General features: G+C 36.3%; 2 protein-coding genes across 2 annotated transcripts in view; one reads left to right on the forward strand and one right to left on the reverse strand.

Annotated features, from left to right (window-relative positions):
• Nucleotides 1-3,006: 3,006 nt before the first annotated feature.
• On the forward strand, nucleotides 3,007-7,136 carry LOC100371094 (RING finger protein 150-like). Its single transcript, XM_002731948.3, has 2 exons — nucleotides 3,007-3,603; nucleotides 6,679-7,136. The coding sequence occupies exons 1-2, from the start codon at nucleotides 3,120-3,122 to the stop codon at nucleotides 6,900-6,902; spliced, it is 708 nt and encodes a 235-aa protein (XP_002731994.1). The 5' UTR covers nucleotides 3,007-3,119; the 3' UTR covers nucleotides 6,903-7,136.
• Nucleotides 7,137-8,736: 1,600 nt separating this feature from the next.
• Nucleotides 8,737-13,039, reverse strand: part of LOC100373054 (WD repeat and FYVE domain-containing protein 3-like) — a 107,028-nt gene continuing 102,725 nt past the window's right edge. Inside the window, exon 70 of the mRNA XM_085493716.1 lies at nucleotides 8,737-12,455. Within this exon, the coding sequence (XP_085349842.1) occupies nucleotides 12,335-12,455 (121 nt within the window). The 3' untranslated portion in view covers nucleotides 8,737-12,334. The remainder of the gene's footprint in view (nucleotides 12,456-13,039) is intronic.

Raw genomic sequence — 13,039 nt, forward strand, 5'->3', positions numbered from 1 at the left:
TTTTGATAGTCGTGCTTACTGGTGAAGATTTTTTTCCAAATATACTCATTAGTGATATAGCTCTATAGTTACCGGGATCATTTCGACTGTTTTTCTTGTGGATAGGAATAATAATACCTTTTGACCAACCTTCTGGGAAAATACCAGTGTTAAAAATTAAGTTACTCAAAAATGCTATCGACACATCCCATGAAAATTTGAAAAAAATCAGCAATTAAAAGATCAGGACCTGCAGATTTGCCATTTCTAAGTTTATTGACTGAATAATTTCGTCATTCGTTATTGGCACATTCAATAGTTGCATTCACGCACAGCTCCTTAGCACGGGCTAAGAGGTCAAATTCCTTAGCCCGTGCTAAGAAAACGTGCGTGAACGCTTAGCACGGGCTAAGGAATGCTAAGTACGGGTTAAATCTGATCCGAATTTAAGACGCGGTCTAGACCTTAGCACGGGCTAACGAAGTATGCGCGAACGCTTAGCCTAGGGCTAAGCGCCCTCTGCGGCAACCTTTGGGTGTGAAAATTGTCCCATGTTCGTATAACGACAATATTCCACCAGTCATTACTCGCGCTCGCTTCCACACTAATCGGGTCACTGTAGTAGAGCGTACAGCAGCTCCAATTGTAGACAAAATAAATTTGGTTCGCTGTCTACGACATGCATTAATAAAACTCTGTATTCTGTTATGCCGTTGTATACTGTTTATGTGCATCCAAATAAGTTGGGTCCGTCTTCTCTCGCGTTCCTGTGCACGTCGCTTCAAAATTAGAACGAAACATGCCAGCAGCAGAAATAGAACCTCGCGCGTATCATCCATTTTTCGTTCGTAAATAGCGGCTTACCAAAGGTCACCGACTAATGGCACCCCTTAGCCCGTGCTAACGACTGGCCCTCCCTGTGCGTGGACGCAATTGGGTCTAGCCGAAATGCAAATATGCTAGATAAGCCTAAATCAGCTTAAATCTTAGCCCGTACTTCGTGTAACGTGAACACAACTAGTGTCGTGTCAGTTTCACCAAATTCTGGAGAATGCGGATCAAAATTATACAGAAAGTTTTTAAATTCAGTAAGATGCTCTCGATCTATGTTATTGTTACATGAATCCTGGTTATACAGTTTTTTCAATCTTGTAATGGGATTATAGATGTTTGATTTTTACTCGTATTCTTTCTAATAGTTTCCCAGACACACTTTTCACTTGTTATGTCACTGTTTCGTTTAAATCATGAGCCCCCAGTTGATTAGTCAATAAATTAATTTCAGCAGTTTTCTCCAGAACACGTGTTCTATAAATTTGCAATAATTCTTTGTTCCAACGAAATTTCACAATGGGATTATTTCCAATCGAATTTTAGTCTGAATTATGTACACCGGACATTCTAAGTTAATAACAGAGTGGAAAATGGTCGGACTCACTCCTAACTGGTATTGTGAAGGATGTCACATAGCCATACAAATCCAGGGATACCAGGGCGTAATCGACTACACTTTTACCATCATTTGCAATACACGTGAATTCACCAGGTTCTTTTCTGCCGTTTAACATACATACAGACAGGTGTTTGCACAATGACAGAAGTGAAATGCCAAAATTATTACGGATAAGGTCCCTAGAATGGCGTGGAATATCAAAATTCAGCTGCATATAATTAGAATCGATTCCAATGCTACGAGCATCATCATGTAATATATAATCAGGGTCAGATGCGGTTCTAGCATTGAAATCCCCAGCCATTATTATGCTAATATCACCAACATTACATTGTGACAAAGAAATAACCATGTCATTTTCAAGTTTTATTATACCATCCATTACGTCATCATTTTGTAAATACCATTTTGAGCTCTCTGGAGGGCATATGTAGAAACAAGCAACATGTCATTTTCAAAACCAAAACATAGACTATCTAATAACAAAATCACCGCTCCTGTGGTTTCAGGAAGCATTCGTTTAACCCCCTTTAAATAACTTTTTTTTAACATAAGTGACGACACCGCCACTTGCTCTTCCCCGGTTCTTAAATTTCACAGCGGGGCAATTAAATGCTAAATAACAAGAACACAAATTTACATAATCTATATCAATACACCATGTTTCAAGTAAACTAAATACATCAAAATTATTACAAAAACAATGAAAATCTGTGTCATATTGTTTATATAACAGACCATGCACATTCCATGACATAAAAGATATTGCTGCATGTGCACCTCGTAAGTTTGAGCCTTGGCTACAAATATAACACAATAAAATAAAATAATATATATATATATGTAAACAAATAGTTAAATACATAATTTCAGCGAAAACCATTCTGTTTTTTTAATGGCGGATTAACACATTTAGACTGTGGGACGGCTTACTTGGGTCTACTTTGACCTTACTCACCGGCTGTATCTATCCAATGTGTTTCAACTCTGTTACACTACGGTGCGTAAAGTATTGAATTGCATGTATAAGGACAGATGCAATATGACTTCTTTCTGTCAAAGTTCAAAGTCATCATTGTATCTGTCTTCAGGTATGTTAGGTTTGTCCCAATGACCCTAGATACAACATGATTTTGTTTACAGGTTTGAAAAAATATAATAAATTATTTTTTTAAGACTTAGGGCTCCTCACCCCTAACTATAATCCTAACCTTGCTTCTCCAGTGTCTCCCTCTTAATATAATTATGAGTATGTATGCCACTCTCCAAATATAGTTATAAATCTGGTGGGGCGTATACAATTACATTAGGCTGGGGTCTTTCCAGCTGATTATTATCTTTTACGTTCACTGTCAAACGAAGACACAGTACAATGTCCCGCAGACTGAAAGCGTTCCCTGTCAGCATAATAATGTACGTGATACGTACAAGATGGCCTCAATAGCCTTGCTGCAATTGTTCTTTCGTTTTTATGATTTCAAACTCTTCAAATAGCCGTTCGCCGGTGTGACGAATGTGTTGTCACATGATATGTCATGATAATCCAGCCACACAATGCAGTCGTCAAACGGCAGAGCAAGCAGTGACAACAACGAGAACAACGAGAGACGTTTCAGTCATGACGCGGCGATCACGACCCATTTATTTAACTTTGATTCCGAGACAACTTTTTTGACGTAGGTAGGAAATGTTTGAAATGCACCAATCTTTCGCCAAGTCGCTGCTGTCGATTTTACTCTACACGGCGCTGACAACGAGTGTATTCGCTCCACCCTATGGCTATGACAGCGTCAACCTACTTCCTAATTCAACAATTAAAACTGCGATTATACATACAGACTCTAAGTACGACGTATGGCCCGTAATCACTGCCTGGATTAACGTATCGTACGTTGGAACGGACGGACTGCAAAATACGACAGCCATGCGGGAGGTCGGTCGATTTGGGACAGGGCTCATTGGAAGTTTTCAGGGGTGGTTACACAGAAGTGTGCCAATCGACGGCTGTACACAGATACTGAACAATGTTCAAGATCATCCGTGGATTGCTTTTGTTAAAAGAGGCGGGTGTACGTTTTCTAACAAAGCGAAATGGTCGATACAAGCCGGAGCTAACGGAATGATTGTTTACAGCTACAATGAAAAACCAGTTGTCACAATGGATATAGAGGGTACGTATTCAAACGTAGCTATGCAAATTTGTTAATTTTGTCTGCAGATTACAACCATAAAAAATAATTCGAAACGAAAAATATACAAACTTATGATAATGATTAGTTATGGCCATTTAGACGACAGTTATTCCAGGGTCACATTAAAAACACATATCAATTTACTTTTAATCGTATGATATCGGTATCTATTATTATACAGATTAAAGGGCGGCAGTCGTCGCGACGCGTCCTGTTCGATATGGGACTCATAGCGATGTATACAACGCATGTAAAATACATTGTTTATTTACATGAAATTCGAACACGCGCTGCTCGACGACCACCGCGCTTTAAATACAACTATATATCCACACCTAACCATGTGCATATACGGAGTCAGATAAAATGCAGAGGCAGACAACAGTAGATCCAAACCGTATTGAATAATTAAGAAAAACGTGTCATCTTAAATTGTGTTTCATGGGACAGGCTGAGTTTTATGTCCTTGCAATACGTTCATTTGCTATTCGGCTATTCGGGTCGTGTTCGGGTGTGAATCTACATATTTGTTACCGCACGCGCGTAAAACGATCACCAACGCTGGAAGTTGGAACAAAGAATACGAGAAAGATAACGTTATCTTGGTAAATTGATTTGTTTCTTGCAGTACTGAACAAAGATTTTTTTTTCATATTACGTTCCTGCATAAGGTGGTGCATTTAGTACTGTATTAAAGGGCGGCAGTCGTCGCGCCGCGTCCTGTTCGATATGGGACTCATAGCGACGTATACAACGCGTGTAAAATACACTGTTTATTTTACATGAAATTCGAACACGCGCTGCGCGATGACCACCGCGCTTTAAAACATTACGACGCAATACCCACACGACCCGGTCACGGTCTCATTGAGAGACAAGCAATTTAAATTTGATCCGCTCGTAATATTATATAACAACATATATTATGGAAGTTATCTTGTCAGTAATTCGATTCGCTATAGTATGTGGTACGGACGAGTATGTAAATATAGTGTAGGCCAGTGAAACAATGCGTTAGGTCACAGAGGTCACAGTTCATGTCGATACGTAATCCAATGTTCTACATAGACACGATTGCATTTAAATTATTGTGTTGGCTTTAACGCTCTGGGCGCCTTGTAGTTATGATCACCAGGTGACATCTTGTTATTCAATTTCAGAATGTTCTGTAATTACAATTAAGATATCACACTGTGTACGCTAATGCTATTATATTCATGTGTGGGAATAGTTGTGACAGACTTGGAGGTGGGTGGGCAATGACGATGGGTTATGCTGAGACAACCCCGCCACATAGCCTCTTGAACACCGTTGGAGGTTAAGCAAACATGGCAATCAAAGCAATCCACTAATTCAATACATTTTAGTTTACCGTGGGCAAAGCAAGTACAAAGGATTGAATAGGCGTCTATAATGTGACGGCATAACACTGAAATAGAATCGAACCGGTCATTGCGCTGTAAACCATCACGTGATGTACTGGGATAATATAGGTTGCAGTAGCAAGTCACGTCCAACTGTTCAAACATTTCATTTTGACGGAAGTGTGTGACTGGCACATAAACACCCTTCGAAGCATGGCAGCTGTCCTGATCACATTTCACCAGACTACGAAGCTACAATTTACACTATATGTAATTTAGCAGAAATAATTGTTATATGGCCAAGAAATGTCGACAATACATTACTCCATTGGCGTGTGGATGAGTTAATTGTGCTTCGTCACTCAATAACTATGTATACCAACGTTGTCATATGTGAGGGGGGGGGGGCAGGGAGGTAGCTGGTACAGGTTACGGGAAATAAAAGATACATTTTACGTTTTTACAGGAAATAAAATGGAAAGTTCCATTTACAGTAAAAAATAGTTTTTTTTTTACACTTTACAGATAAAGCAAATTTCTAATTACATTTTGCATTTTTATAATATACATGATAATTTGTGTTTAAGAAATTGCGTGCGAATTACGACATTTAATGTTAAAAATGCTGTATACGCTTACAAAAAATAAGATTTTTGTACAGATTACGGACGAATAAAATATTACATTTTACACCATGTCCATGTTTACGAATTTACGTTTTAATTTATTTTAATTACTTTAATAAGAATATGAAAACAATTGATTACAGCTTACGAAAATACCCCTTGTCGACCCTTATATGTTACCTCAAGCCTTCTGTCGTAGAGAGGAGGGAATATAAATATTTTAGGAATTGCATGGCACTAACCCCCCCACCAATTATCAATTCTTCTAAGAACTTTTTTTTGTTAGAAGACAACCACAAATCAGATCAATATGGACGTCTGGACGTCACTTTACACACGACATATTTTCATTTAGGAAACACTGATTACAAATTGTTGAGCTATTTTGAAAGAGTAATACGGCCATTTTTGAATTTAGTATTTGCAGTAATGAATATTGGATTATCACCGTATGTGCTACAATTCTATTCCATCTAACTGAAATTCGTTCTATTCTAAAAATAAATCACAGCTGAGATTGCACGTTCGATTACACCCAATCATGATTATTGTGATTAAAATGGCGGGTAACCGACAGGCGACGCTAAAACAATGAGCAGAGAGAAATGGCCGGAGTGTAAATATGCAAAGGTCTTCAAAAGCTAGCTGCATGCAAACCTCTTTATTTTTCAAGTTGATACAATATAGTTTTTGCTAATTTCTCTAATTCGTGAATTCTCTGAATCAAATGTTTGTCATTTTGTAAACTGAAACTAAAAGATAAAACTCCATCATGATTTGATTACTAGTGTTTTTATAGACCCCTGCATTTCAGTAATGACGTAAAACTATTCATGATCGTGCACCATCATCACGGGAATTGCGTCACCAGGAGACGCATAACGGACGTCGTAGAGGGCGCACACCAAGTGAACTTGTGCCTGACGGATTATTAGTTTGTCTGTATGTGTGTGATACCTATTAGCCTTACTTTGCTTGCTCACTACCATAAGAATAAAAATCAAATATCTGACAAAAATGGGTCGTTTATTTTTACATATAACAATTTATCATTTACTTTTCAGAATCTTCATTTTCCACTGCCATGCTTCCACTGGACTATGCAACACCCATCAACGTAGCTTTGGATGATGACATTGACGTCTGGATGAGCGTGACAGTAGGTCGTAATCTAACCGTTAACAATGCAGTAAATACGGCACACAACTCAAGAAAGAGTATTACAGTGTTACTGATCTGCCTATGTTTGACGTTGAGGGCGTGCAAGGAGATGGAGTGGCATTCTTAAAGCGCGTATGTATTTTACACGCGTTGTATACGTCGCTATGAGTCCCATATCGAACAGGACGCGGCACGGCGACTGCCGCCCTTCAAGTTTTCTTCAACGAGTTGCATTGTTTGTATGCACGCTGTTTGATCTATTTTTATTCATCACGAAATGATCACATATAGTCCGAGTAACCAGTTATATCACAAGACATACACTAACAACATTCTTGAAAATAAATAAAATTATAAATCATGTAGTTGTATTTTGTGTGATTGCTTTAAGAGTGGTATTATATAACCCCCACATACCATAACATGTCACAGTGTTCTTCACCAGGAGGGGAGTCAACAAATGTTTCATTCATTTGTTCAGATTGACTATCTATACAACTTGAATACAAAAGAACATGTGTTTGAACAACAGTGAATAGAAAACTTGGAGGAAAGATTTTTTGACACTGGCCCCCAAATCTGCATAATTTATAACATTATTCTTGAAATGTACCAGGGAATTCAAATTGTTATACAGCAAAGTAAAAATGAATGATACAATACTTAATACATCATATAGCTTCATTCTTTAATTATGTATATAAACTATTTTTATAAATTTAACTTTTGAATATCACTATACTTTTACTGTACACAAATCAGTTAAGCAAATGTGACATAAAAATTATGATTAGAAAAGCCTGAGGGTTGGGTTAATGTGAGCAGAAATGGAAGATATGCATGAAAAGTAAGAGTTGTAATATTTCATAGAGCATTGTCTTCATTGGAAGGCCTTGGACACTGACCAACTTAAGGCGATTCAAAGGCCAACTGTTCAGTTAAAACCAAAGCAGTTAGCCAATTCGCTAGCCAGTTTGTAAAATGACTGCCCCAATACCTCTGTGACTTGCTTGCATAAAGCTATACATTTTGATTGGTTGAAGCTTTCATGAGAAACAAATGCTCAAAGTATTGGTAATTTTTTTGGAAAATGAAAGATGGTGGCTAAATCATGTGACTAAGTTGAATTATTTTTTTTAGTTTCTGAAGGAGTTCAGTTGAGAGAAGCAACACATGAAAATAGGGACGTCTGAGGCATGTGCAGTACTAAAAAACTAACGACACTTCCTGTTTGCAGATCTTTGAAGAAATCCCATCTGGCGGCCAAACTATATTCCCCCAACACTTTGCACAATAGATCAATATGTTCAGAGGCTCTGAAGAAGATCTTTAAAGTGATACAATCATTGTGCAGGGAGTTTTTATAATTTTGTGTAAGCATTGTATTTTGAACATGTTGTATACGTCACTAAGGGCCACTCCTATATCGAACACACAGTTTAAGTTTTGACATTTTAAGAGGAAAAAAAATCGTGGTGGAAAATGTCACATGACCGCTGAAGTATTTATTCGCGTAATAGGTAGCCAATAGATTGCCTCAACCCTCAGAAAGTGTTCAAAATGTTCACTTCCAATCTACCAATCAAAAAGACTGAAAGTCAGGTAAACCAGGTTGCATTAGGGTGTATTATTATAAAAAACTTTCAGACCATTCTGTTCAGCAGCGATTTTCTCAAAATGGCTTGGCAAAAAAAACCTGAACAAAAACAAAAAGGACAAAACTGACTTGGATACCTGATATGCAGATGTATCTTAATATGCATAATGTATGTGTTAAGTTTGAAAGTAATCAGTCCAGACATGTTGAGATACAGGTGCAAGGACAGATGCAAGGATGCAAGGATGCAAGGATGCACACACGCACGCACGCACGCACGCACGCACGCACGCACGCACGCACAGGTCAACAAACAATTCTCTGCTTTCTGACTTGGTCTGAATGAAAACTAAAAAATACAAACTTTTCATGAACTGTAGATATATTTATTATCATTTGTTATGTGATAATACATCTGTTACCATGACAACATAAAGATGTGTTGGTATCTACTAAATGTACAAACAGCAAATTATTCTTCACATTAATTAATTTTACAACAGGTTTCCATAGAAATGCACATAGGCTTTAATATTGCACCAACATAAGCGGATTCTTGATCAGAATGGCCACCCATGAATTAAAGTATACCCTGACCACCCCTACTATGACATGTAGTAAAGTAAAGTAAAGCCAAGACACTAGCAACACATCTTGGGTGATACCATTACCAATTTAGGGATGATTGCACAGTGATAAAGATTTATACACAATTTTTAAAAGTGATTGAATATTGAAACATGAAAATATGCATTTTTTTCTCAAAAATGAAGTTCTATACAAAGAAATAGATAAATTAAGACTTCACCTCAAATACGATGAAAAATAATACACAAAAAGATGGTATACAGTCACACCCAAAGACTATTAAATCAATATTTCAGGTCAACATTACAGTAAATATGCATGTTTTTTGAAACATGAATTGAAAGGCTAGAAAAAACAAGAATGCGCGAGACAACTTACATCACTGTGTAGAGAGCGAGAATAGAAATTTATGTACGAAGAAAAAGGCAGAACAATTTTATATATGAGCACAGTTATTTTCAAACCACTGCCACGAATAGACCATGTTGAGAACATGCCCGGAGCTGCACAGAAATGCACAGAGCTGCACAGAGTGTACAGACTAGCCATTTTTTCTAGTAAAAATATATCCTAAATCAATTAAATTGTCTACTTTCTGAAAGCTTCAATCTTTACATAGATCCAACAGCAGCACCTTTTCAATTCAGCAGCTACTTTTCTGCAAAGGAGGTTGGCAGGGTTGGAGTTCATTTTTAGTTTTTTAAATTACACTGAAACTTCCAAATACTTTTTTGGCAACTAGCCAAGATTCAGTCATCTCTCTCTATAGCCTAAGCTTTCAGAAAATATACTCAAAATTGGCCTAGAATCGATGCATTTTGAGGCTCAAGGGTCCAAAATACGCTTAGCATTCATCTGATATTGACGATAATAATTTGGATGATTGAAATTCTCATTACACTAAGTTGCATCATACGAGGGTAATTAACAAAATTCCCTGCATTCAAACTGGCCAATGAATGGAGACTATTTTACTTCTGAAGGTTCAGATCTAAGAATGTGCATAAATTATAGGTTAACCATTTAACCTCACAAAATAAATCTGGCTAATTTTTTTTTCCAGATTTTCCCAAAAATTTATATCGATTTGGTCCAAAATAAACACAAAAATTACAAAAAATTGTAAATATTTGCTTTAATTTTGCATGAAACAAATTATTGCAAGTCAGGGAAAAGTGAGACATTTTGTAGCAGTCTGTGATTTTTTCGAAAGTTTGTCATCATGAATGCAGTGAAAATCCTGAAAACTTCTAGCAGCTAAACAGTTTTCTATAACGAAACTGGCAGGAAAAATGACAGCGATCGAAACAACTAAAAATCATCACGATTAATTTTAATACATTTCGTCTGTTCAGCTATTGAGATATTGTGAAAGCAACATTACACATGTCTCATCGATTACAAAAAAAAATCAATTTTGTAAATATTCATTTAAATTTATAACTATTTACCAGTACTTCAATACACTTCGAGTTCATCCTAAATTTAATCATAAATATAAACTCAAGATCAATCTAAAGAGAGAAAAGAACAAGGCATTCAACGTTTTTCTCAAGTAAACAAAAATATTGTAAATTTAAGCTACAATATACCTCAACAAAAAGTGGAAAAAATGAAATGTCAAGAAAAACCACAGCCTGCTGTGACATATAATCAGCAAATTATTGTTGAAAAAATATCCTTTTAATGTTTTTTTTACATTGCTAAATTGTTCAAAACTATTTTCCACATAATGATACATCTCAAAAATATAAATTACATCACATCGCAGCAAAATGTAACATTGTCCCTAAGAATAATTAATTAAACATTCATCCATAGTAATCAATGGAACCTGTATATTTAAACAAAGACAGCTACCGACTGAACAGGCCAGTATACACAGAAGATTTATACTGAAGATATACCGGGCTAACGATTCTAACAGGCAATGATTAAAAGAATCAGTAAGGAATTTTTTTTTTTCTTTTTTAGAGAAGCAAGCAAGTATAACTAACAGAATGTGTGGTTTGCATGTGCATATAATGAACTCAAAATATAAATGTTCTTGTTACCATGACAACCTCACCGTCAACAAAACCTACTGAACTATAACACTAAAGAGGTTCACAACTTGGAACCTTAATCAGCAAGCCAATGGGGGAGGACCTTACTTGGGTTGTAGGCTGGAGCACCAATCAAAACAAAGCTTGTATAAATGTTTCAAAGTAACTGAATACATGCTAATGATCCTACGTACAAAGATGGACATTTGGTTTCAATGTACAGCAATCACAAAATAAACAAGCTTAGAGGTATTGCAATAGCTCTTATCATATCATTTTAGGACTAGGAGAATTACTCATTGGAAGAAACCCAGTGGTGAACAAAAATCAAATTGCAGTTAATCGGATTGCAGTTAGAACATTGCAAGATTTGCTGTGGGACCGCTATTATAACGACCTTAAGGTTTGCATCACGGACATGTAACCTAGCTGATGAAGCAGTAAATTATAACAACACAAAACCATGGCAATAATACACATAAATGAGGAAGTATTAATATTAAGATATTGAATACTATATCTTGTTTATCTCAACTTCTAACCAGTTTTCGCTGCAAAGCAAAGTGAGCGAGTTTTTTTTTTACAGATTATTGCGGGCAATTCTAAACAATATATGCATATAGAGGTCTTACATGTCACTCTGCCGCCAGCAAAAAATGTTATACATGTAAAAAACTAGGGAAATTCTGAAGCTTGGCCACCACAATGGTTGCAATACTATATATCCTGTAATTGTCTTGTGATTTAAACAGTCTATATTTTATATATCCACAGACATACAACAAATATTGTACATGCCAAGATTATTTCAAATGTGTTATTCAAACGTAATATAAAATACCCTGACTGAAAACTTAAAAAACAAAAAGTGGAAGGGTCCTTGTTAAGTCTTTCCTGTCAACACATCAGCCAAGTTGCTCTAACAGATGGCTATTCTGCCAGACAACTATTGAAATATAATATAAGTCACTAATATTACTATATATGGTCACACGACACCTTATATGGTGATGTGGTGATTACCACTAACAAAAGGAACCTTTTATGGTATTATTGAAAACCTAAGCGACCTTATATGGTAGTATTGTAAATAATTACCTTATAAGGTAGTTTTGAAGATCAAGCCAAGGAAAACATTAAGTTTAAAACATCGCATTCTGCATTACGATCAAGAATATTTCAAAAAACATGCAAATTAGTTTTTATTCGAACTAAATGAACTTTAAATCATTATCCACAAAATGTAAATCAGTGTGACCTTTGAACTTGATACACAAAATCCAAGTACTGGCAGTATGTACACAAAGAGAAGGAACTCATGAAACAGCTTCACGATTTCTGCATAGCAGCTGCAGCCTGTTCAGCCTTCAGTATATTGTAACAAGCCTGACAAACTCGAACTGGTTTCATAATGCGCAGTCTGTTAATTTCAATTTCAAAACGGCTGCATCTAAGAGGTAAAATATGGGATATTAGTAAGGAGTCAAACATTTGAACCATGGGGGTGGTGGAAAGAGTGCGTGTGAGCAGTGTTATTTTTGTTTAGTGTTTATACAGTTTTATTTTTATTTAATATACTTACACTTCTTTTTTCCAGCAACAGTTGGCATGCAATTTTTGTTTGGTGACTAGCAATTTTTTTTCAACCTATCTACCCCCCCCCCCCCCCCCCATGATTTCAAAAGGTCGGCCCCCTAATCAGTTATATTTACTCATGACCTTTACACAGGTTACACATATATGTCACATGACTATTTGTGACTAGTTAATTCACTGAAAGTGGTATCAAATGCTTTAGAACTTGGTCAGATGATTTAGAGAAACCATCAATTTAGAATACACAGTGAGAAAATAAACACTATTCAAGTGGTGTGTCAAGTATCCTGGATTCATATATAAATCTATATTGCCTAAAACATTGTTAAACTTAGACTCCTGAAATGAAGTTATTTTGTTAATAAAAAATATAAATACTGTAAGATATTTTTCAACAGCAATGTATTTTTGTGGTGCTGCATCATCAGACAACTAGCA

The sequence above is a fragment of the Saccoglossus kowalevskii genome, chromosome 19 (assembly GCF_978046115.1).
Source record: "Saccoglossus kowalevskii chromosome 19, keSacKowa6.1, whole genome shotgun sequence".
Lineage (NCBI taxonomy): Eukaryota > Metazoa > Hemichordata > Enteropneusta > Harrimaniidae > Saccoglossus > Saccoglossus kowalevskii.